Genomic DNA, 27,352 nt, shown 5'->3' with positions numbered 1-27,352 from the left:
CTATGGGTGCCCCTGTCAGTTCCGTAGTAGCTAACATCGCCATGGAAGATCTGGAGAAGCAGATACACCAGAACCCACCTACACCTATTACAACGTGGTGTAGATATGTCGACGATATTTTTACCATAATACCACGTGGTTCTGAAACGGTACTACTAGAATACCTCAACTCTCTATCCAATTTCATCAAGTTTACCGTAGAATCAGAGGTGGACGGTTCGCTCCCGTTTCTGGACGTGCTAGTGCATCGCGTAGGCCCACATCTAGAGACCTCAGTATACCGCAAACCCATGTGGTGCGGTCAATTCACCAACTACGGGTCCGGCCACGCTCCAAGCCATCTCAATAGCACTGCCCGCACCCTGTTCTCCAGGGCCTGGAGCCATTCCAGCACCGACACAATTAGACGTAACGAGATCTCCCGTGTGAAGGCGGACTTAACCAGATGCGGTTATCCATCCCATGTACTAAACAGATGCTTGTTACAGGCACAAGAGCTTACTTCCAACCCAAGACCTCCGAAGCAAGTCGGCATATCATCCGCCTACATTCCGTACTATCCAGGAGTGTCAGGACGTATCTCGAAGATCCTGAGAAGTTACAACATAAAATGTGTACAATTACCAGGTAGGAACCTACGTTCACTTGTCTCCAGTGTGAAGACCCCTGTCACACCTGTCTTACGCAGCAATGTAGTGTACCGTATCACCTGTAGGGCCTGTAACAGTTGCTACGTAGGTGAGACATCGAGACGTCTCCAGGATCGCCTCACGGAACACGACAGAGCAATCCGGCTTGCCGAAACTGACCAGTCCGCGCTTGCAGAACATTTTTGGGCTACCAACCACGATCTTGACCCCAAGCGCGACTTTGAGATAGTGGACCACGCGCGACACTTTCGCCACCGCCTATGGCTAGAGTCACTAAACATAATGAACAACCCTAAGGCATTAAATCGCCAGAAAGGCATGCGTATACATCCAATCCTGGAGACAACCGTTTTATTGATGGATGATCACTGGCGCAAGGCAGCACACGTCCGTGCTACAACAATGACGAATGAGTAACGTGCCACAGTTTGCTTGTAATGTACTTAAAAATTCTGTCAGTTGAGAAAGGGACACGAGTTCCGAAAGCTTCTGGAAATATTTTATTTTATTTTATTTTACTGGGTATACTTTAAATAAATATCTGTTAATGCAGTTATAGTTCAAACTTGTGTCTGAATTATAACTGCAGTCTTGTCTAGATGATCCTGCAGTGATTCTTTAACCAGTGCCTCCATTAATTTCCCTGGAACAGAAGGTAAACTAACAGGACTGTAATTACTTGTTTAACCTTTGATCTTCCTTTATGAATTGGAGTCACATTTGACATCTCCAGTCCATGGGTACTTCCCCTGAGACCAAAGAAACTCTCGTTATTATGGCTAAGGGTTTGCTTTACTTCCTTTGCTGCCACCTTTAATATAACCGGGTAGATCCCATCCACCCCAGATGCCTTTCTTATGTTTATCTTCAGCAATTTCTCCTCCACATTGCTGTGAGTTCTTTCAAAATCATTTAGCTCATTGACAGAGTTTAATTCACTTCTATTCCCCCCCCCCCCCCCGAATAACTCCTCTTGTGTAAATGTAGATGCAAAATACTCATTCAGTGTGTTGGCTACCTGAGCATGATCATCAACAGTTGAACCATTGATTTCAAGTGGACCAATCTGATTCATCCCTTTCCTTCCAGAGTTTACATAAATAAAGAACTCTTTTCTGTTTTTCTTTGCCATGGTTTCTCATACTCTGCTTTTGCCTGCCTGATTTCCTTTGTGACTTGATTACAGACCAACTTATATCTGCCGTAGGCTTCTGTGTCACCTGTTAATTTATATGTATCCCATGCATTTCTCTTCTCTGCCACATGTCTCATTAGTTCATCTGACATCCAATTAGGCCTAAACCTTGAACAATATTTGTTAGTTGGTATGAAAAGCCTAGTAGCTTCCAAGATTAATTCTTTGAATGCTTCCCATTTAGAATTTGCTGTTGGTAACATCATCAATTGGTTTCACTGGATAGAATTTAAAAACCACTGTAGTCACCTTTAGAAAAGCAAAAATCCTTCCCTTTACCCCTGATGGTAGTTACCTCTTTGAGTAAATCCTACTTCAGCACACTGTGATCACTGTCATCTAGTGGTTCCTTTATCTACAGATTCTTAATGCATGAAAAATCACTACTGATAATCAGATCAAGAGTGTTACTCCCTCTAGTTGCCTCCTGAACATGCTGCTGTAGAAAACAGTCATCCAATAAATCCACAAAAGCCTTACTAGTGTGTAAATCCACAAAAGCCTTACTAGTGTGTGAGTGGCCAATCCACAAGTTCCAGCCAAATTGGGAAATTAAAATCCCCTGTTATAAAACAATCTGATTTACTGGCCCACTCTCTTAATCTGTTCAGTTGTTCATTATACTCATCAGAGTCATATGGCCTATAACACACTCCTGCTCTTAATTTTGCTTTCCCAGTGCTTATGTCACACCAAACTGACTCGACACTGCACTGTCCACCCATGTCAAGCTGCACTTCCTTAGATTTTTTGTTTCTTAACTAATAGCATAACACCTCCTCGCTTCCTATCCTATCCTATATGTCCTTCCTATACACATTGTATGCACCAAATTCCTTCTTCAGGTTCATGGTTCACATTGGAGACCAACGTTTTCCATTCAACTCTGTCTCTCGCACTAACAGGTGAATGAATATATTATAAGATAATTTCATCATCACCCAACATACCAACCGGCAGATGAATACATAATGTTAGATTTTTTTAGTTGTGTATTTTATGGTGTTATTTTTGAATTTCATGTAGGGTTATTCATTTTATCAATCATTCAGTGTAATTTTTTTAAATCGTTTTCTTAAAATTTATTTATTTTTTCTAAATTGAAAGTAATAAGACTGAACTACTGTTGTACAAGTTTATAGTTCATGAATATCCAAGCCAGACCTGCTCTTCGTTATATAATTTGATTTTATTTTTTAATATTATTATATTAGTATATGTTTATGTTTACCTTTTAGTTTCACTTAATATGCAATTCCTACACCCATTACATACATCCAACTATATTAATTTAACTGTATATATCTATATATATGCCACACCTTGAGATCTGGAGACCTGGAGGTCCCTGACTCTCTTTAAAAATTACAGCTGTGAATTACAGGCTCCGAAAAAGTGATAAGTGTTTGCCATTTTATTTACCTAATTGTTATTTTATATTGAACTTATAAGTAGCAATATAGTTCTAGATACGCTGTTTATTTTTAATTTAGATAAATTTTTTGTAGATTACTACTTAATATACGTAAAACTGTTGTTTAGTTCAAATCTTGCAGCCATTGTTTTTGTATAGAGTGGTAGGGAATTAAAATTTTTAATTTTTAATTGTGTTAACTAGGTAGCTCTAAGGTAAAATTATATAGTGTGATTCATATCCCTGCATTTAAGATTCTATTAGATAATGTAGTATTGACAATTAATTAATTAAATTTATTGATCTTATTAATTTAAAATATGTCCCAGACTAGAGCAGAAAAGCAAAGGGCACAAAGTGGCAGAAGTGCTGTGACTCAGGGGAGAACTGAGGGTGGCAATTCCCCAATGCATCACAGCCTAAAAAAATGTGTAACTTGTGAAATGTTTGCCGAACTCTCTGGAACGGAACATGATCTAGCCAAGGAGGATGTCTTTGTGTGTGCCAGGTGCAGAGAGTGTGTCTATAAATTAGGCGTCAACTCAGCATTCTGATTGGCATCTATGAGAGCTTGAGGTGTACGGTAGATGCCCTTGAAGAAATTAATATGAGGGGCCCGTCAAGCTCTCAGCTGCCTAATTCAACACAAGAGCTCACTCCTGGGAATCAGGCAACACAGCGGCAATCTCCAAGGCAGAATGCGCTGGTCCCACAGGAGTTAGTTATCATCGGCAACTCTATTGTCAGGAAGATGGGGAATATATTGTGTAAAAAGGATAGATGGATTAGGACAAGGGTATGTCTGCCAGGGACAAAAGTTGATGATGCTGTAAAGCATATATCATCTTTTAAGGGCACAAAGGATGATATTGTTGTAAATGTTGGCACCAATGACATTAAGAGTAGAAGATCTGCAGATTTAATTGTACAGGTCAAGTACAGGTTAATGTTGCAAAAAAGTCATGAGTTAGAGTTAAATTTGAAAGTGTCGGCAATTCTGCCCAAACACGATAGGAGGGAGTACATGATGAGAGCCTTGTCAATCAATTCAGCCCTGGAGGAAATGTGCAAGGCTCAAGGGGTAGAATTTTTTTCACCCTGGTCTGTGCTTGTTAACAGGAGAGACTGCTTCTACAAGGATGGGATACACTTAAATAGAAAAGGTGCAAGAAAATTTGCTGATGCTATCGAGGCAGTGTTAGGTGGGTTGGAAAACTGCTGGGGGGTTTCACAGACTAAAAGGTTAAAAGTAGCCGCAGGCAGAGGTGTAGGTGATTCTTTGACTACTTCTATTAGAATAAGCAGTGGCCTGGAACGAGGAGTGTTGGGGGTTTCAGGGACTGATGGCAGTCATTGTGAAACAGGTGGGTATATGGGATGTGTTAGGGTAACTAATAATAAGAATAGGTGCATGTATACCAATGCTATAAGTATAATAAATAAATTTGATGAATTTGAAGTGTTGGTCAAGACATCAAAGGTGGATATTGTTGGTATAGCAGAGACGGGGTGTCACACAGATATAAGGAATGCAGAACTGGAATTTGGGGAGTACAATGTGTACAGAAAGAATAGACAGAATAGGAAGGGAGGAGGTGTTATGCTGTTAATTAAGAAAAACATAAAATCAAAAAAAGTGTATACAGTTGATATAGATGAACAGTGTCAGTGAGTCAGTTTAGTGTGACATAAGCACTGCAAAAGCAAAAATAAGGGTAGGAGTGTTACAGGCCTAATGACTCGAATGAGTATAATGAACAATTGTACAGAGAAAAGAGTGGGCTAGTAAATCAGAATGTCTTATAATGGGGGATTTTAACTTGCCAGATATAGACGGAACTTGTGGTTAGTCACTCGCACACTAGTAAGACTTTTGTGGATTTATTGGATGATTGTTTTCGGCAGCAGCATGTTCGAGAGGCGACCAGAAAGGTTAATACTCTTGATCTGATTATCAGCAGTGATCATTTGTGTATTAAGAATTTGCAGATAAAGGAACCATGAGGTGGCAGTGATAACAATGTACTGATGTGGGATTTACTTTAAAGATATTATTACCATCATGGGTAAAGGAAGGAATTTTTGCTTCCATAAAGGTGACTACAGTGGTCTCAGACAGTTTTTAAATTCTGTACAGTGGGACCAACTGATGATGTTACCAACAGCAAATTCTAAGTGGGAAGCATTCAAGGAATTAATCGTGGAAGCTACTAAAAGTTTCATACCTATTAAGAAATATTGTTCAAGGTTTAGGCCTAAATGGTTGTCAAATGAACTAATGAGACTCGTGGCAGAGAATAAAAATGCATGGGATGCATATAAATTATCAGGCGACACAGAAGCGTATATGGCAGATATAAGCTAGTCTGTAATCAGGTTACAAAGTAGGTTAGGCAGGCGAAGGCAGATTACGAGAAATCTTTGACAAAGGATGCTAAGAAAAACAGCATGAGCCTGTTATATATAAGGAAGTTTTGCCAGAAGATTTATTACTGTTGAGGAAGAAAGCTGGTGTTTCCAAAAGCTACATCACCTGGTTTTGACACATTATTGTCTTAGTTGCTAATGCGCCAATAAAACCCAACGACCAACCAACCAACCGAAAGCTACAGGTTTTATCGCTTTTAATTTTATCACAATGATTTTATTACAGTTTTAATCCTTGTGTAGTGTATCATAGTAGTTATACATTAAATTTTATTGTAAATATGTTATTTTAATTTGTAAATTCTAGTCAGAGTAAAGAGCTATTTCAATTAATGGTTGGTGTATGAGCTTATTTATCGTCAAGACGTTCTTGTACCTGTTCTGTTTAAGTGTATCACATCCCTGTAGAAGCAGTGTCCCCTGCTAACAAGCACAGACTAGGCTGAGAAAAATTCTACCCCTTGAGCTTTGCACAATCTCTCCAGCGCCGAATTGATTGACAAGGCACTCATCATATACACCCTCCTATCATGTTTGGGCAGAATTGCAGATGCTCTAAAATTTAACCCTAACTCATGGCTTTTTTTCAACATTGACCTGTACGTTTTAAATAATTCTACCGGTCTCCTACTCCTAATGTCATTAGTGCCAACATGTACAACAATATCACCTTTTGTTCCCTTAAAAGATGATATCTGCTCTACAACGTCATCAACCTTTGCCCCTGGCAGACATACCCTGGTCCTGTTCCACTTATCCTTCTTGCACGATATATTATTCCATTTCCTGACAATAGAGTTACCGACAAAAACTAGTTTGGGACCAGCATATTCTGCTTTTATTAAACTGAATCAACCTTTCCAAGGTTAAGGATAATACTGATAAATCTATTGTATGCCTATAACAAAAAAAAAAAAATTGTCCTTTCATTGTTCTCCCCTTTTGTTGATAGTCACCTTATATCTTATCCCATCTGTCTCTCCTCACATAGACCTTGTCTTATTGATAGATCAGAAATATCAGTTAGGGCCTCAGCTACAAATGTTTAGATTTTTCTCATTAAGAAAAATGTTACTTATTAAATAGAACTGAGTACAGTAATACCCCGACTTACGCTACCCCGACTTACGCGAACTCGGAGTTACGCGGTTCTTGATTTTTTCGTTTGGCAACGCTGCCGCCCACTATCTTCAAGGTCGTTTTTCATATGTTATCGATATACGGTGCGACGGCGGAGAATGAGAGCGAAAGATGAACAAAATTCAACTTTGCTGCTTTTATGTTTTTTATATCAGTGAAGGGGAAACACATTTCACCATAATAACGTAAAAACCAACACAATTCCAGCTATCGGTATAATCGCAAATGCAATTAGATTGAGTTTACTACCAGTTTATAACAGATTTCACTAGCAGAAACGCAACTGGATTTTTATTGTTTTATGGTAGTAACCCCTGGAAATGTGAGGTGTTAATAGTGTATCTCTGCCTTTATGGTGTTGTTTATTCAGTTGCTACATGCGCGCAGCTTTGTTTATGCGTATGAAGCGTGCCTCCTCGTTTTGTAATTGTGCTTTATTCCCTAAAAATTAGTAAAATACTTAAAAGGTGTGAAAAGGAAGCGTCCTGGCTAATACACTGCAGATTCAGAGAGAAAAAGAAAAGCAATTATCGATAAACAGAGGCGGACTGGGTCAAAAATTCTTACCCGGGAAAATTTATAGTGGCCTCATACTATGGTTTATGGCCAAAATCACGCCGGCCCACCGGGGTTTCCGCGGTAAGGCTTATGGCCAGTCTGCCTCTGTCGATAGAGAAAAAATATGAAATTGTGAAACGCTTTGAGCGAAATGAAAGACCATGTGATATTGCACGTGCTACAGGCCTAAATGAAGCAACGGCAAAAAGCACATGACAATTGCAAACTTGACAGGTTGAAAATTGAAAGGGCTCAATTGTAAAGGGCTTAAAAATTTTAGAAAACATAGACTCCAACGAAGAACGTGTTATAGCTACAAAGCAAGGAATAAAAAAATTATTAGCTTGCTAAGAAGAAATTCTGGGTGAAAAACAAGAAGGCGCTGTGTCGTCAGACGAATTTGTTAGATTTTATGAAGCCATCGACATCGAAATAACTTTTTAACGTAACTCATTTGTTTTTTAATACATATTTTGTATTAATATGTATAAAGAACTGCAATTTTATTAATATTTTTCTTCTAAACTAGGTGTTTTTGTTAGTCCTTGGTCCCAATTAAGCAAAATTTATATGTATTTATATGCAAAGTTGTACCCCGACTTACGCGAATTCGACTTACGCGATTTTCGTCGGACCCACCTATCGCGTAACTTTGGGGTATTACTGTACTTAGTCTGTATCTTCAAAGCTCATAATAAACAAATATATAATGACCCTATTATTCTCTCCAATCTTATATATTTCTGAAATATTTTCCATTGCTACTTATTCACATCTACGATATATCAACTGATTGAAATTTTGCCTTTCTGTACAAATTAATGTAAAATCTATAATTTCCTTCTCTAAACTATATCTTTGTCAATAGCTTTGTCCTTCGCTAGTCAGTAATGGCCTGGCATCCCTCTGAAAAACAGCAGGAAAAAACCTAAATTAGTTCTTTTAGATGATTGCATTACAATTATATACAATATCCTAATGCAGTCCTCTAGGAGGACTAATTTAGTTTTTTTTTTTTTTTTTTTTTCAGGTGTTTTTCAATCATACACTTCTCCTAGTCCCTCCTTGATATTAATTAACATATATCAGATTGATCCCTCTGTTATGTTTATCAACTTTTAGAAAAGAATTAATTTATACACTTGAAGCTCTGTACAGCGACCCTGTAGAGGAATGAGAAAAACGGTTGTTACATCGGAAGGATGTGATATCAATCATTCATAAAATCAGAAAAAATACAAGTAAAAGCTTGAAAATTTAATGTAAAGCTACTAATACAATATAGTATAATCTTATTTATAATATGTACTATAGTATTAAACAAGAAAATTATGATTGTAGAGCACAGTAAGGTCACAATTAAATTGTAAATTTCACTACATAGGCTACATATCTATCAAAACATGCTGTTTCAATGGTTGAGCATGTTTTAAAAGAGAATTATGAAGGTTCGCGATAGCAGTTATTTCACTTTTGCAGTTAAAATCAACATACAAGTTCTAATCCTTGATGATCATCTTTCACTGATACTTGCTCAACCACAGTGGGTTCTTCATCTTCATCACTACAAATTTCGGAAGATTCCGTGTCTGCAATGAGTTCCGCTTCATTCGTGCATATCCTGAAACATTCAGTGTCTGCATCCACTTCTGCGTAATCTTTGAAACTTAAATTTTCCTTTACGTTTAGGTGATGATGCAATGCACATGCTCAAATATTTCTTCCCTATTATCAGACTGTTTCTCAGAATTAATAGAGGAATAAGCAGCATGTGAAACTTCACATGTTGCATCATTCAAGGCAGTAAATCCAGCATGTTTGAAGCAGTTGGTAATCAGTTTTTTTTTTTTTTCTTCAACCTCATTCCATGCTGAAGCACATAAATACATTCCCTGCAGGATGTCGATTTCACATTGATTTTTGCTTCCAAGACATAGCACAATTTTGTTTAATAGCATTCTTCGGTGGTAGTTTTTCATAAAACAATTTTCCTTCCATTCATTTGTAGCATCAGTGTCCATGGCTGCATTTTCACCACACCTTTTTGAAAGACAGGACATGAAGAGTTAAATTTCTGGAACTATCCATCTGAACTTTTAAATTCTTCAATATCCATTCAATACACAAACAATTCAGCCTTAGCTTTTAAAACATTAACATCTCGGGCACGTTTTCTGCACACATCATCGTTAGCCATTCCAGAAGTACCTTTTCCAGATCCAGATACTTCACCTTTCATGCTCAAATCCATCCAGTGCAGCAGATTTCTCTAAACTTTCCAATCTTTTTTCTGATCTTTCAGAACAGTGAATAGAGTACTCTTAGGAATGCCGAACTGTTTGGTGATGTCAGTCTTAGAATGCATATCATTATCTACAGCTTGCAAAATCCTAATTTTATCTGTGATTGCGAAAGCTATCTGCTTTCTTGGAGCCATCCCAATAAACATACATTCTAACTATGTAATTAACATCAAGCCAGTGCTCATTTCATTACCGCACTGTGAGAAAAGAGCATTTTAAATCTTTACAAATGATATTTCATGGTCAGGCTGCAGTTGCTTCAATATATTTGAAGCATTCTGTCATTTTTAAATGTGAATATTCTAATAAAAAAGTAAATATCCAGATTAAGAGGTAGAAATTTGTGGTCATTATACTGAATGTAAAATAGCATTAGAAATTGGCCAGGGACAACAACATAGGATGTTGTAATGTGTTGGGACATTAAAAAGAGCATTGCTATAAAGAGCTTCAACTGTATTTTATTTGGTTCCTAACCCCACTATGGGCTATCTTCAGGGTATTCCAGTGTGAGGTATTTACTCTCCTCTAATACATATTCTATGTAAATTTAAAGCCATATGCATATTATTGTTTTATGTTCAATTTTTTTTTTCAGTATTATAATCATTCTATTCTTTTTCTTCCCCTTTTTTTCCCTAAATATTATGACTGAGCCATATGTAAATAATTGCTACAGTGTTTTAATTATTTAATGTGTGTCCTCTGACCTTCATAAAGCTTAGAAGTACCCTTTGTACCTTTCACATATAATAAATTCATATTTAATTGTTGACATTATTGTGTTACATATGAAAACAAATTTAATGCTAAGCACAACTGCAGAGGCCATCAGAAATTTAAATCCGACATCTTTATAATAGAATTTTTTTTTTTTTTTAATGAAATCTGCTTTAGCATTATTAAACCCATTATGGAAAGCAGCTTGCTGAACACTTTATTACAGAAATATAAAAGTTTTTGTAGGCTATTCAACCATTCTGCGTTTATCATTCATTTCATGCTGGGTCAATCTACTGGTAGGTCATTCAGTAACTTTGTCAGATGGAGCAACCTACTGGCAGGTTGTCAAGTATGTAGTTCTGCAAGTGGGGGTGATCCACTGGTTGTTAAATGATTTGCTTGCTAAAAATTCATGAGAGTATGACTAAAATATAGCCCTGCTGTATTTCATAGAGCAGTTATATTTGATAATAATATACATACAATTGTAGTATACTTTTTAACAAGTGATATCTTATTACCGCAAGTTGTCATTACATTTCTTAACTTACGCAAGCTGCGGATGACATAAGAATATGATTATAAAGTGCAGTACCGTTCTCCACTAATTATATCTCAATTATATTTGATAGTAATGTTAACAATTATTAATATGTATTAATAAAAGTATTAATTAATACACAATTAATTAATACACAGGAATTGTTATTTACTTTAAAAGATATTTTCCTATATAGAATGAACAATGCGAGATTACAAGGGATTTTTTTTTTTTTAAACTGACCTTAAATAGTTTCTTACTACAGAAAAAGCAACATGACATTTGTCTGACAGTGATGTGCTTTCAAACAATGGACAAAAACAAATCATATTATTGTGAAACAGAAAAAATAAGTGGAAAACAGAAGATTTTACCCATTACATCATTGTCACTTTATCAGGCGGAGCAACCTGCCAATGAGTTGCTGAAATATTTGGCTGACAATATGTCTAATTATTTATTACTATACAGTACAGAACAACTCGGGGAAATTATTTAATGTTACCCCACAATGTGAGCACTTGTATGTGGTAAGGGTACCTCCCTGTGACCCCTGCTGGTTCTCCAGATTAGTATCACTGGGATCCAACATCCACAGCCTAGGTTCCAGGTTATTGTAGGAATCTGCTATATGCTGCAATATGTGGAAACTTGGAAAGGTGGATCATGGCAGTTGAGGGGGGGTGTTGGTGGTCCTGGATGGCTCAGCCAGAATCAATTTTTTAGTTTGCCTGCAAGGGTCAACTGTGTCATTGCCATGCCCTATCAGGATTCGGTCTGGCGGTGGTGCGGGTATAGTATCTAAGTGGACTTGCATCCCACTCCCAAGTGCATTTATTGATTGCCAGACAGTGGGTGGGGACCCTGGGCTCTGAACCAAAACAAAATCTCCGTAAATCCTAATAAAGTAATTTCTTCTGGGGCCTCAACCTAGTCCCTATCTGAAAAATTGAATGTTGACTCAGATAATGTCACTTCTGCTGAAAGGCAGAAAACAGAAGTTATATCAGGTCCAACTCATCATTACATTAGCATTAGTAGAGGCATTTGATGCAAGAAAGCAAGCTTATGCAGCATCAGCCAAAAAAATAAAAAATAAATAAAAAATACCCACTTCCACTTCACCCCTCTGTTCGTTCGAAATACCTGTCCAGCCGAGCCTTAAACTTATTTAGGCTATCAACTTCCACGACAAGGGATGGAAGTCTATTCCATGACAAGGGAGGGAAGTCTATTCCACCAACCAACCACCCGCTGGCCAAAGGCAAATTTCCTCACGTCTATCCTACATCTGTCTTTTCTCAATTTGAATTTATACCCTCTCAGGTGATTATTCTGAGCAAGAGGAAGAATCCCATCAGCATTGAGCATGCTCAAACCATTCAACGCTTTATACGCCTCTATCAGATCACCTCGCGGGTGCCTAGTCCCCAGACACTGTAATTTGCAAAACTTAAGCCTTTCTTCGTAAGAGCACCCCTTTGTTCCATTCACCAATCTTGTTGCCCTTCTCTGTACTCGTTCCAGCAATCATTCTTGAAATGAGGCCACCAGACCTGTATACAGTACTCAAGGTGTGGCCTGACCATTGCCTTATACAAGGGAATAATCACCTCCTTATCCCTGCTATAAAAATTCCTATATATCATCGACAATACACCATGAGCTACTCTTGCAGTCCGTCTGCCCTTCTCAGAAAACTTCATATCTGCCTGCACAACCACCCCCCAGGTCCCTTTCATTCTCTACCACAGTCAGTGTAGTACCACAGAGTTGATACGTTGCTCTGGGGTTGCTGTTTCCCATATGTAGTACTTTACATTTGTCAATGTTAAACTTCATTTGCCACCTCTCAGCCCATCTGCTCAACCTTTCCAGATCCTGTTGCAGTAGCATAGTGTCAGTAGTGTCCTTGACAACCCTGCCAACCTTCGTATCGTCTGCAAACTTGGACATTAAGCTTGATATACCATCATCAATATCATTTATAAATACAGAAAACAATAATGGACCCAATACTGAACCCTGAGGGACTCCACTAATAACATTAGTCCACGATGAGCAGTGTCCATTGATTACCACTCTCTGTCTTCTCTCCCTCAACCACCCCTTTATCCATAGCAGCAATTTGCCTCCAATGGCACACTGCTCCAATTTGTGCAGCAGTCTTCCATGTGCAACAGTATCAAAAGCCTTTCTAAGATCCAAGTATATAATATCAAAGTTATTCCCTGCATCCAGTTCTTTTGTGACTGCATCATAGTACCCAATCAAATTGGTCAGTCAAGACGTCCGCTTAACAAAACCATGCTGTGTCTGAGCTATAACTGAAGCCTTGTCTAAGTTAAATGATCCTACAGTGCTTCTTTAACCAGTGCCTCCATTAATTTTCCAGGAACAGAAGTTAAACTAACAGGTCTATAATTACTTGTGTCGCCCTTTGATCCTCCTTTGTGAATTTGGGGTCACATTTGCACATCTCCAGTCCATGGTTACTTCCCCTGTGTCCAAGGAAGCTCTCATCTCATAATGGCTAAGGGTTTGCTTACTTCCTTTGCTGCCTCCTTTAATATAACTGGATAGATCCCATCCACCCTGGGTGCCTTTCTTGTATTTATCTTCAACAATTTCTCCTCCACTTTACTCTCAGTTATTACAATTTCTCCTCCACTTTACTCTCAGTTATTACAATTTCTCCTCCACTTTACTCTCAGTTATTACAAGATTCTCTAGCTTACTGCCAGAGTTGAATACACCTCTGGCATTCCCCTCGCTGAATAACTCCTCATGTATGAATGTCGATGCAAAATATTCATTCAGTTTGTTAGCTACCTGAGCAGGATCATCAATAGTTGACCCATTGATATCAAATTGACCAATCTGATTCATCCCCTTCCTTCTAGAGTTTACATAAGTAAAGAACTCTTTGCTGTTTTTCTTTGCATCCCTTGCCAAAGATCTCTCGTAATCTGCCTTCGCCTACCTAACCTCCTTTGTAACTTGGTTACAGATCAACTTGTATCTATCATAGGCTTCTGTGTCACATGTTAATTTGTATGTATCCCATGCATTTTTCTTCTCTGCCATATGTCTCATTAGTTCATCTGACATCCACTTAGGCTTAAACCTTGAACAATATTTCTTAGTTGGTATGTTAAGCCTAGTAGCTTCCAAGATAAGTTCTTTGAATGCTTCCTATTTTGAATTTGCTGTTGGTAACATCATCAGTTGGTCCCACTGTATAGAATTTAAATACTGTCTCAGTCCATCGTAGTCGCCTTTATGAAAGCAATAACCCTTCCCTTTACCCCTAATGGTAATTACCTCTTTGAGTAAATCCCACTTCAGCACACTGTGATCACTGCCACCTAGTGGTTCATTTACCTGCAGATTCGTAATGCATAAAGATTCACTACTGATAATCAAATCAAGGGTATTACTCCCTCTAGTTGCCTCACGAACATGCTGATGTAGAAAACAATCATCCAATAAATCCACAAAAGCCTTGCTAGTGTGTGAGTGACCAGCCCCCAAATTCCAGTCAATATCTGGGAAATTAAAATTCCCCATTATAAGACTCTGATTTACTGGCCCACTCTATTTCCCTGTACAGTTTCTCATTATACTCATCAGAGTCATTAGACCTATAGCACACTCCTACTCTCAATTTTGATCTCCCAATGCTTATGTCACACCAAACTGACTTGACTGCACTGTCCAGCAATGTCGACTAGCTTCGCTTCCTTGGATTTTATGTATTTCTTAACTAATAACATAACCCCTCCTCCCTTTCTATCCTTTCTGTAGACATTGTACTCCCCAAATTCCAGTTCTGCATTCTTTATATCTGTGTGACACCATGTCTCTGAAACCCCCACAATATCTGCCTTTGATGTTTTGAGCAATACCTCAAATTCATCAAATTTATTTACTAAACTCCTAGTATTGGTGTACATGCAAGTATACATGCACCTGTTCTTTTTCTTAGCTACCCTAACACAACCTATGTGTTTATTTGTACCCCAATGATTCCCAGCAGTCTCTGAAATATCCTGCATCTTATTTTCCAGGCTGCAGCTCATTCCAATAGAAGCAGTGCAAGAATCACTTTCACCTCTGCCAGTGGCTACTGTTAATCTATTAGTCCTTGTATCCCCCAATCTAGCAGTTTTCCGACCCACCTAACAATTTAGTTTTAGTTTTATTACCTGATAATTTAGTCTAATAGTGAGAAGCCTTTAGGAAAAATTTTACCCTTCTTTATCCAGAAGGATAAAGACGGGTAACATTATCAGTTAAATGACTTTGCTTAGGTGACATTCTTGTAGAGACCAGAAGTGACAAACTTTCAGAACAGTTCTCTGAGCCACATCTGTGGAGGGAATGCCAATCACAGTTATCCCCCCCCCAACGTTGACACTGAACTCATCCTGTTGTATCATCACAGAATGGGATCTCCTTGAATAGTCTGAAGAAATCTGTTCTGATTTAAAACCCCCAAGGAGTGACAAAACAGCTTAAAAACAAATATTCATGCATAGGGATGGGAAACTTGTTCCCACTAGAAAGATCACCCTGATGTTTAATTCACCATCATCTCCTCCTAATGAGATTATAGTTGGCTGTATTGATTGTTCGGTGCATCCATATGTCCCAAATCCTTTAAATTTTAATTTAAATGATTTGGGACATATGGAATGTGCTACAAAGGACCGTGAAACAGCATCATATTCAGCTACAAAAGCCACCTGCATCAACTGACAAGAAACACTTCTTACTCACTAGCATACCAGAGGCAGAAAGTAGAAAAAGAAACTCAGCAACTTAAGACAGAGCTGAACATATCGTATCAGTAGGCAAGAAAAGTGGTGAAACCCTTGAATATAAACAAATCTAGCTATGCTCAGAAGGCAGCAAGGAGATGTTCCCTTGGAATCCAAATAGAAATGACTATCCCACCGAAAGATTCATTCACTCCCATCACATGCTACCTGTTAAGCTCACAAAAGGATCAATCAGCTGCCCCCTCCCATATTGGTACCTCCTAATGCTTCACCAATAATATTCTTAGAGAAAAGAATGAAAAACTAGAAGCATTCCTAGTTCTCAAGAAAAAATGGATGTTGAGATGGAGGTACCACCAGATGATTCAGTCTTGGAACTATTGGCGGACGAAGAAATGTACACAGGACAGCATCCTTCTCAGTCTTGGATTTCACTGGAATCCACGACTTAGAAGAATAAGCCCCCAGCACATCAGAAGCCAACCAACAGAACCACCAAGCCAAAATAATGGCTAAATTCCTACAGTGGAATTTTTATAGATTCCAGTGAAATTCTGACGATGTGAAGGCCCTCCTGCAAAAGTATGAGCCAGTTTGCTTTTGCTTGCAGGAGACATATTTGAAGACCCTTGAAACCCCTTCCTTTCACAATACTATTATTGTATGCAAGGACAGAATTGGGGACGAACCTGCCCAGGAAGAGGTTGAAATGGGTATAGACAACCACACCCCATTTCAACCTCTTCTGCTTTCCACCAACATAGAAGTGGTAGTAATTTGCTTTGCAGTAGGGTTTTATTAATAGTTTATTGATTTATTTGCCACCTGGGGCTGACATCTCCTAGAAAGACCTTGATGATCTCATTATGCAGCTGTCCACCATGTCTTACTCCTGGACAATTTCAATGAACATAACACCCTGTGGTGTAGTGCAGACATTAATGGAAAGGGATGTGTCATAGAGCATATGCTCACTGACAATGACCTCTTCATCCTAAATGTGGGAACTTACACCTTTTACCTACCCGTATGTTCTCTGATACTGAGCTTTCTATAAGCTCCTCTTCTCTCCTCTCTTCACTTGCTTTGGAGGTAGAGGAGAACCCCTATGGAATGATCACTTCCACATGATAACCAGCCTACTTAATGGGAGTCCATGTCTACCTTTTAGGTTACAGTGGTGGAAGATTGATCTGGCTGAGTTTAACATTAGTACAATCAGTGAGGAGCCTATCAATGATGCAGTGGCATATATCACAGAAACTGCCAATGCGGCTGCAATTACAATTACAGAAACATCTACCCAGTTTCCTCAATTTCCAAAACCTTTGTGGAATGCTGAATGCACAGCAGCAAAAAAGGCACAAAACAAAGCTTGGGGGCCATTTGAATAATATCCTACCACAACCAATCCCTTAGCCTTCAAATATGCACACACATTGATGCATCCCTTCAGAGCCAAAAAGAATCAAGAATCCACTTTACATCCACTATTACCCAGTCAACCAGCATTAAAGTTGTCTGGGATTATTGTCAGTGTCAGTTATATTCCAAGACCTTCATCGGTCTTGGAATATAATTGTTGCATTATTGCAACTGCAATAGCCAGTGCTCTTGGGAAGACTTTTTCTACCATCTCTTCAACATCTTTTTATCTCCAAATAGGCCTACAAGGCTGGGACAATTCATATTGAACAATTAGACTTTACACCAGCCGGTATTCAAATAAACAAATTTCAATCCTGCAACTAAAACACTTTATTTACAATAAAATAAAATGTATAATAGTCTAAAACTGATGTGATTTAATTTACAATAAAATAAAAATATATATAAAATAAAATATGATGATAAAAGCGATAAAAAAAACAGTTAATAAAATACCGAACAACTATAGCTTTGGGAGACAGCGGTCTCCTTTCTCAACAGCATATTTCTGCTGTGTGGCACATCCTTAAATAGCAGATCCACAGCACTCGTCACATTGTTCCTCGGGAATATGGCTGGAATTTCCCATTTATAAACCGGAAATGGCTCGGGAGCGCACTAGCTGAAACCGTTCATCTTGCCCAAGAACAACGGTTTCAAAGGAATTGCTATCTGCCGAAATACGTAAACTCTCAAGCCATTTACGGTCCCAGAACCCTTGTGCATGATCCGTGATGACAGCATCCTCCGGGGAGATTTAATGTTGCTTCTCCCAGAAGTGTTCTGACGCGGCAGACTTTCCATAGTTTGCGGACTTTATTGCATTCATATGCTCCCCCAGACGGTCTTTCAGTCGTCGCCCCGTCTCACCTACATAACACACCCCACAATCCAGGCATTGGCTTCTTTCGTTATGGGGTCCTTAACACAAGATATCACTGTGTACAACCTCCGTCCCGGGAGTTGCACACAGCGTATCTGGCACCCCCGAATTATTCGTGCAATGTGGTCTGAAAGGCCACATTACACGAATAAGTGCAATGTGCATACATAGTAGGGAATGTATGCAGTGCTCACAGGGGCGAACGGCTCAATATGGGTGGACTCCTATCCTCTAATAATTCTGTCCAACACCCTCTGGGGGTAGCTGCATTTCATGAGGTCTGCCGTGACACAAATAATTTCTTTATCTCTGTCCTCGGAGGTGCTACAGTGGGACCACAACCTATCTACTAAAGCCTTGACAACACTACCCTTGTGTTGGCTGGCTTGTGCCGAGGTATAATGAGTATACAGTAAACCCCCGCTATTCGCGGTTTCGCTTATTCGCAATCGCCGATTTAATATAAAATGAAACCTAAAAAATGTGAATTTTAAAGCGCCGTGAATATTTTCCGCCATAAAAAAACATGGGAGTGGCTAAAATTATCTTTCCCGGTCAAAACAGCGCTCAGTGGGTGGGGGGAGAGGGGTGACAAAATCGCGAGCGTGAATGTTTCTCGCTAATCCTTGTTCAATATGTGTTATGCGCTTGTTATGGAAGGTTTCGTCGTTTGCTTTTAATTTATATGCTTATAAATTGAATAAATTTATCAATTTATAAATTGATATTCTTACAAAAGTGATAAATCTACCGTTTTGCGGTGAAAAACAGACTTTTTCGAGTGTGTTAACGGAAGAAAGTGACTTTGTTGTGGACAAGTTCTTTCTAACCCCTACAAAAATATCGCTACGAATAACTAGAGAAATGTGAAAATATCAAAGAAGGTGATGACATTAGCGAATAAAATTGAGTTATTAGATAAAATTTCTAATTCCTCAGTGGCAAAACATTATAAAATCAATGAGTCAACGGTACGATCAATCAAGAAATCGGAAGAAAAAATCCGCCGTAGTGTCCGTGAAAACGCGCTAATTGCTTCAAAAATTTGCTCTGTAACTCGTGATGTTAAATTAGAAAAAATGGAAAAGGCTTTAAATCTGTGGAAAGAAGACAGAACTCAAAATAAAATTCCGTTAAATTCACTCATCATTCGTGAAAACGCAAAACTCCTTATCAATGCTTTAGCGAAAATGGTGATAGCACTGGCTGGATAAGTTTTTTAGCTAGCAAAGACGCTGGTTTGAAAGATTTGTTTGAAATTTCTAATAAATATTACATTTAATATTAAATTGTTTCTTATTTTCATTTCGATGCCATATGCTTGCATTTCACTACGTACTGTCTATGTACAGTCATATTATGAAGGTACATATAATACATACATAGACAAAATTTTAGACTAGTTTTTCTTATATATTTCATACTTTGGAACGGAACCCCTTTATTACTATGGGAGCCATAACTCAGTATTCGCGTTTTCGGTATTCGCGGCATTTCTCAGGAACGTAACCCCCGCAAATAGCGAGGGTTACCTGTATTGACCTCGGCACATGGGCTTTCTAAACACCTTGGTCTTGAGCCCACAACCATCCCTAATAACCAACACATCAAGGAATGGTAGGGTTCCCTCTGCTTCCACCTCCGAAGTAAATTTAATAAAAGGGGAGAAGCTATTAAGTACATCAAGTATCTGATCCTCCCTCCCCTTTTGTATAATGGTGAATGTGTCATCAACATAGAATTTGCTGTTGGTAACATCATCAGTTGGTCCCACTGTACAGAATTTAAAAACTGTCTGAGACCACTGTAGTCACCTTTATGGAAGCAAAAATTCCTTCCTTTACCCATGATGGTAATTATATCTTTAAAGTAAATCCCACATCAGTACACTGTTATCACTGCCACCTGATGGTTCCTTTATCTGCAAATTCTTAATACACGAATGATCACTGCTGATAACCAGATCAAGAGTGTTACTCTCTCTGGTTGCCTCTTGAACATGCTGCTGCAGAAAACAATCATCCAGTAAATCTACAAAAGTTTTACTGGTGTGTGAGTTGACCAACCCACAAGTTCCAGTCAATATCTGGGAGGTTAAAATTCCCCCATTATAAAACGTTCTGGTTTACTAGTCTATTTCATAATACAATTGTTCATTGTACTCATTCGAGTCATTAGGCCTATAACACACTCCTACTCTTATTTTTGCTTTCGCATGCTTATTTCACACCAAATTGACTCAGCAGTGCACTGTTCATCTATATCAACCGGACTTCTTTCGATTTTATGTTTTTCTTAATTAACAGCATAGCACCTCCTCCCTTCCTATCCTTTCTGTACATATTGTACACCCCAAATTTCAATTCTGCACTGCTTATATCTGTGTGACACCACACAGATATAGGAATTTGTTCGAAACATATCACTGTTAGACTGATAGTTACTATTATTATTAGTCATCTGTTAGAATCTATTTAATGTGCTATACTTGTATAATTTCTTAATATCCTACACTTGTGTATTGTTTAATATGCTATACTTGTATAATTTCTTAATATGCTGTACTTGTATAAATATAGTTTTAAATTTACTTAAAAGGTGATATAAATTCTTTAATTTAAATAGAATGTTTTAATTTAATTTAAAATTATGTGTGGTAGCAGTTAAAATGTCTTGAAATATTTAATTTTTTATAGAAAAATGATGCTGCTTTTATATGAAGAAGGATTGAGAGTAATAATTCATACATCCAATTTGATAAAAGGAGATTGGTTTCAGAAAACTCAAGGGCAAGTTCATTTTTAAATAATAATATATAATTATGGAATACTAATATGGGGTTTTTCACAATGAATTTTATTGACAGTGAGCAGCACTGGGCATGCATGTTGGATGCATCCATTTTTGCCATAGGCAGTTGATAAACAGCTAAATATTAAATAATGCCTTGTGTTCACAGTTATTATAGTGAGCTTTATCTTAGAAGAAATTATGTTTTTGTTGAACATTTTTATTTTGTAGAAATAATAGGCCATCACTGAAATAAGTAATGCAATCTTTCCAGGAGAGTTTTCATAAAAGTCAACTAACAAAAAGAACCATTGTATAACTCAACTGAAAATTTTGTATTACTGGTAGTTTGTTAACATAATGGTTAACAGTGAAAACCATTATGTTTTCAATAAAAACCTGCACAAGATGAAATTAGTTTTGTTTTTTTTTTTTGGTTTTTTTTATCAGAGAACTGAACATATCATGCAGGTCATTTCAAAGAATTACTTTTTCTTTAACCCGTTTGCAATTCTGCACATGATATATAAGCAGTGGTGAGCTATAGTGGGCTCGCAAGAGCCCATTGTTGAGGCAATCATTTATTTTACAAATGAAGTCCTGAATGCAATTGTTGAGTATCCAAAGCCGAAACTACGGTGGGGCAAGCAGGCCCCCATCCCCAGCAGTTTAATAGCTCCATCGATCAGTTATGTATTTTAAAATTGCTTCATTTTGATTTAATTACAGTTGTACCTCTATTTAAACTACTATATAGCAAAATTTTTTTCAATTCCCCCTTGGTAATTACATTTAAAATAGTTTCCATAGAATGAAGAAAATTTTCATATAACAAACAGATTACAAGGGACAACTTTGTACATATTGTTCCCACCTCTGGCTTTTAGACAATTAGAAAACGCAAATTAAGGGTGAAAGGGATTACTGTTTCACAATGTTATTGGTGTCCATTAACCCTATGCAGTCACATACCGAGGTCATGCTAGTCAATATGCTTTCCTTAGCCAGTCAGAGGATTAAGAAGATTCCCGACATGGATAATAGCCTCTGGTCAACCTGTGTTGTGTGGTTTCCCTTTACTTCGACAAACAGGCATATGTTTTTTGGAGAAGTGAGTGATCGACACCTTCCAGTAAATTTCTCCTGTCTATGTTTACATGGTCACAGTAGCTGAATATCCATGTGATTCCGACATTTTGCACAGTATTCAAAGAACTAGTGACAGTAGCAACGTAGAGGGGAGGGTTAAGGCAACTAAGATATTACATAAACTTTATGAAGATGAAATGTTGGCAGTATTTGAATCTTCATTGAGACTTTCACCATACAGAAAATGTTCTAAAATATAATGGCATACAGGCAATAATTAAAAAAAAAAAAAAAAAAAAGCACTGTATGCATTATATCACCAATCTCCAAAAAACCAGCGTGAATTAAGGACAGGAATTGTGGGTTGGAGGAATTATCCCGCTTTGTGCAAACATTTTGAATCAGAAGTTAAATATTCCGGATTATTAAATTGACTTTTAATCTGGAATTTCGTAACCATTTACCTTTCAGGAGCTTTTCAGAATCACTATGGTAAAAGCAGATAAATTAATTATTCCAACTATCAATGCTATTGCTAATTTGAAAAATTCTGAAGGAATCAAAATTGAAAGTAAAAAAATTACATCGTGACAATTTATTAAATGCATTGTTTTATCCTTAAAGGATAACTTATTAATGGAACAGGGTGATTTTAAATTAAATAAAGAAAATAAACGATACCATTGAAAGAAATTTTAAACATATGCTACCCGAAATCGTGAATTTCAAAGAACTTTTTGTCTTGGTGGCAAGACAATGAAAACCGAATAAGAAATTTAAGTTTTCTGATAAAATATGAAATAAAAATTAATGATTTTAGAGATTTGTCAAAGACAGTTTTATTTTTAAAATCGAGTGAAATTCCCTTTTCAATTAAGAAAGGCAGAAATATCTTTGAAACCATTGCAATTAGCAGTGCTGAAGCTGAGCAAGCTTTCAGCGTAATGAATAATATTTTGTGAATGAATGAATTAATGAATGACTTGACTAATGTTGACATTAGTCATTCATTTATTCATTGAATAAATGAATTTGTTCATTTATTCAATTGCAGATTATGATGACCATACATCTTAATGGAAAACCATTGCTTCAATTTGATCCGGATTGTTACATGAAATCATTCATCTGTAATCATCATTCAGCTATTGAGCAAAACAGATTGACAACAAATATTAATAAAGAAATAAATTGTATATGACAATTTTTAGAATAAATTTTTCTTGAATATTTGTGTAATAATTTTTTTTTTCATGTAATCTGTGATTTTTGTATACCTTTTCTAGAATAGTTTGTTTTTTATATAATATTTTTTTATTGTGGAATATTTTGTGATAGTTTTTATGTTATTTGTGATATGAGAAATATTTCATGTTATTTTTTATTTGCAATATTAAAATTTTATCATGAAAAAAAATTTATCCATTATATTTTCCTAGTTGTAAAAAAAAGAATAAAAATGTTTCGCGCATCTGCCAAGCATGCGTGGTAGATGGTTTATGTGAAACATCCTTTGCTGATTCATCTATGATGCTACTAAAACACTAACTCAAATTGATAAAATGCCTTTATTAAACAAAAATACACATACTAACTGTATAAACTGTATATTAAAATAAAATTAAAATGAAATAATGGTATATAACAAGAATAAACTGCAATAAAATATAAAATTAAAAGCGCTAAAAAGATCTTAAAATTACTAAAAACCACTAAAACAGATGCTTTTAGCAGCAGCGGCCTCCTTCATCAGTAATAATGGTTGCAGGTTATCCGACAGTTTGTATATGTATACATATACACCCCTAGCAGGTCCGCGACACAAACTATGGCACCTGCACATGTTCCACTTCTCGTGCGTTGGAACCAAAGATAGAACGAACCACTCTAAACCATTTGTCTCTCCCTTGGATAAGGGCTTCAAAGAGTGAATGAATGCGACAGCCCTTATCCCTATTAAGACTATAGCGTCCAGATGAACATATCCTTAAACTCTCTAGCCATTTCCGGTTCAAAAGCCATGTGCTCTATCCACGATCACTGCTTCTTTAGCTGTAATGCCATGCCCAGTTTCCCTGGCATGTTCAGCTATGGATGAACCCACATAATTGGCTGTCTTGAGGGCCCTGTAGCATTCCTCCAGGCAATCATGCAGCCTATGTTTCATTTCCCCCACATAACATCCCACAATCCAGATGCTCGATTTCATATACGACCTCACTAGTGTTAATCCCTGCAATAGAATCTTTGATTGCGGAAACGACTGTGTGCAGTCTCTGACCTGGCAGCGGCACATAGCGTATCTTACATGAATGTGAAATATGGGAAATGGGTTCCGAAATGCCTGGATAGTAGGGAATGTATGCGGTGGCAACAGGTGCAAAAGCATCCCTGCAACTGCTACTCATATCTCTTAAAAAACCCCTCAGTAATTCTCTGGGGGTAACTGCACATTACTAGGTAACCCATTTAGTCTCATCGTCCCTCTCCTCAGATGAAGAGCAGTGGGACCCTGTCCTTCCCATTAAGGCCTTAACCACACTATTTTTGTGGCAACCAGCCTGAGCAGTTTTAAAGTTTGTGTTATTGGCCACAACACATAGGTTTTCTGTAAACCTTATTTTCAAGTGTCAGCCTCCTCTGTACACATACACATCTAGGAATGGAAGGGCCCCCTCACTCAACATCAGAGATAAACTGACAATAGGGCGAACCGTTATTCAACCAATTAAGTACTTCTGTTTCGTATCCCCTTTGTATTACTGTGAACGCATCATCAACATTCCACGCCTGTAATGGGGGTGGACTAGAACTCCCCAACTTTCTGTCTTTGAACTCTTCCATGGCTAAATTGGCTATAATTGCACTAATAGGTGAACCCATGGCCACTCCACAGAACTGCTAGTACATAACATTTTGAAACAACATGGCGGTACTAGATAAGCATAAACTAACACCTTCACAAATGTCTTCACCACTTAGGGCTGTCCTATCCTTCAAAGTACCATCCCTACTCAAAGCCTTCTGCACACAATCCAGGCCATGTTCAACACTACTGTGGATCTACCCTTGTCCACACGTAGTACCATGATACTATCGTCTTGTTTTAATTCCTCTAATGCTCTTTGTGCAGCTGTTAAATTGGAAGAAGCTTTGCACGCTGAACCTAACACGCACAACGTCCTAAACCGGATCTCATTAGCTGTGACCTCAGGTAGATTGGCCACAGGCCTCTCTATACCCATAGCGGATATAGCAATGGGTATAGATTGGCCACAGGCCTCTCTATACCCATTGCTATATCCGCTATGGGGAGCCTACGAGGAACCAAACTGAAATTGGGGCCTAGACGTAATAATTATTTCTGTTCATTCGTTAACTCCTTGTCACTCAGGTTATGAATGAACTCGCCCCGAGTGACTAATTACTTTCCCCCACAGCTTCCTCTCTTAATCTGTTATATTTACTTAATATGATAGCATAGCTTAATTTATTATGGTACTCACCTTTTTTTTATAATCTGCAATTGATGTTTGAATAGGGTGGATGATAATTTTAATTTAAATTGGAAGTAAGTAAGTTGGGATTTTAAAAACGGAAGTTAAAATATGCGCAGGGAAGTAGAAGTGCACGTCTTCGTCCTTGGTTGTCAATATTAAAGTTGAAAATAATGGTTAACATTGGAGGCCAATGGCCATAACAAGTGGCTTTCGTTATGCACGTCTTCAGTTTGGCAATGATGGGTTGAGAGTAAACGCGTGTATTTAAGAAAGCTAAGTTCCCGTGATGCTCCTGGTTACATGTGGAAATCTCAGGTGCATGAGATTCCAAGCCAGTGAGATGTTGTAAGGTAGTTTGGTTTTCTATACTTGGAGATTGGAATGGCGGCGGAACCATTCTATAACTTGGGCTTCATGTTGGAAAATTTTAAAACTGGATTTTAATTTGATAATGGGAATGGCTGAGTCTACTAAGGGGGTGTGATTGTGAGATTGAACATGTGATGCTAGTTCTGTGTTGGTTTGACCTGTCCTAAAGCTGTTGTAGTGGTAATGTGCTCTTGCGTTTGATGTTTTAATAGAATCATATTTTGAAGTTGTGCTAGCAATGTAACGTGCATTGCAGTTAGGTTGACATTTTATTAGGTAAATAATATTGTTCATATTGCTGATATGATATTTTTGTTTGTCTTTGTATGAATTAAATAATGAGCCAAGTTTATTATAAGTTGCGAATGTGAGGGTGATGTCAGTACCTTTGAATATGCGGCGAAACTGATTGCAAAAATTACTATGGTAAGGTAGAATAATACGTAAATTATTATTAGAGATGTCTTTGGGTGGATTATTAATATTATTTTGGACAGTAAAAATGGTTTGTTGAATTAATTGAGTAATTGAGTTGAATTAATTAGGATATTTTCTAGATATGAATTTTGTTGTGAGATATTGAAGTTCATGGTTAAGATCGTTTTGTGTAGAACTGTATTTTATAGCATTGTAAATCTGATTATAAAGAACAGCTTTTTTTATGATAAGGGGGTGGTGCGAATCAAAATGTAGGTACTTTCCAGTATGGGTATTTTTTCTAAAAATTCTTGTTCTAATTTGGTGTCATTCCTATATATGGTGAGGTTCAGAAAATTAATTTGTCCATTTTCTTCAAGTTCTAGGGTGTATTTTAATCTGTTGTGTACTTCGTTAAATTTAATGAAAAGATCGTCTATTATGGCTCCTCAAATAGGCCTCTGAGGTTGGGTATATTCATATTACTTTCTTAGCGTTTTTTCACCAACCTTTCATGGAGTAAAATAAAATTAAAATAAAATAAAACAAAACAAATCTTGATAACTATATTTACAATAACCTGTATTTACAAAATTAATATACGTATTACAATATTAAAAGTATTAAAACACAAGATTAAAATGCATTAAAATATACTAAGTTAAAAGCGATAAAATCCCGTAGCTTTCAAAGGCTCCAGCCTTCTTCTTCAGCAGTACTCTCTATTATTCAGTACACCTTTAAATATCAGCAGGGTAATGGTAGGCATCACATGTTTCCATTCTCACGTGTTCCGCTCTCTTGCATTGTGGAACCGGAAGTGGCTCGAACGGAAGTCGTACGGAACCGTTCATCCTTTTTTAGGATAATAGTCTCTAAAAGGGGGTGAATCCGTACACCCCTATCCCTATTAATGTTGGTTGTAGAGCTGATCCGCAAACTCTCGAGCCACTTACGGTCCCAGAACCTATGCGCCCGATCGGTGATAGTGGCATCGTCTATTATGGATTTTGGTGCTATTAAAAGGATGTCATCTGCATATCTTATAAATAATTTTATATCTGGGGAGTACGGTTGTAGTACATAGTTTTCTATTGAAGCTAGGTAAATTTCAGAAAGGGGGGCTGAAATCCCTAATCCC

General features: G+C 37.5%; 1 protein-coding gene across 2 annotated transcripts in view; it reads left to right on the top strand.

Moving 5' to 3' along the window:
* Window positions 1-27,352, top strand: part of gkt (tyrosyl-DNA phosphodiesterase glaikit) — a 317,491-nt gene that overhangs the window by 136,506 nt on the left and 153,633 nt on the right. For both annotated transcript variants that reach the window (XM_090376556.1, XM_090376558.1), the window contains exon 8: window positions 20,743-20,835. In XM_090376556.1, coding sequence (XP_090232682.1) covers window positions 20,743-20,835 — 93 coding nt within the window. The remainder of the gene's footprint in view (window positions 1-20,742; window positions 20,836-27,352) is intronic.

The sequence above is a fragment of the Mastigoproctus giganteus genome, chromosome 6 (assembly GCF_048544385.1).
Source record: "Mastigoproctus giganteus isolate SK-2022 chromosome 6, ASM4854438v1, whole genome shotgun sequence".
NCBI classification, from domain to species: domain Eukaryota; kingdom Metazoa; phylum Arthropoda; class Arachnida; order Uropygi; family Thelyphonidae; genus Mastigoproctus; species Mastigoproctus giganteus.
Note: the sequence above shows the minus strand (reverse complement) of the source record. Positions and strands in the feature narration are given on the sequence as shown.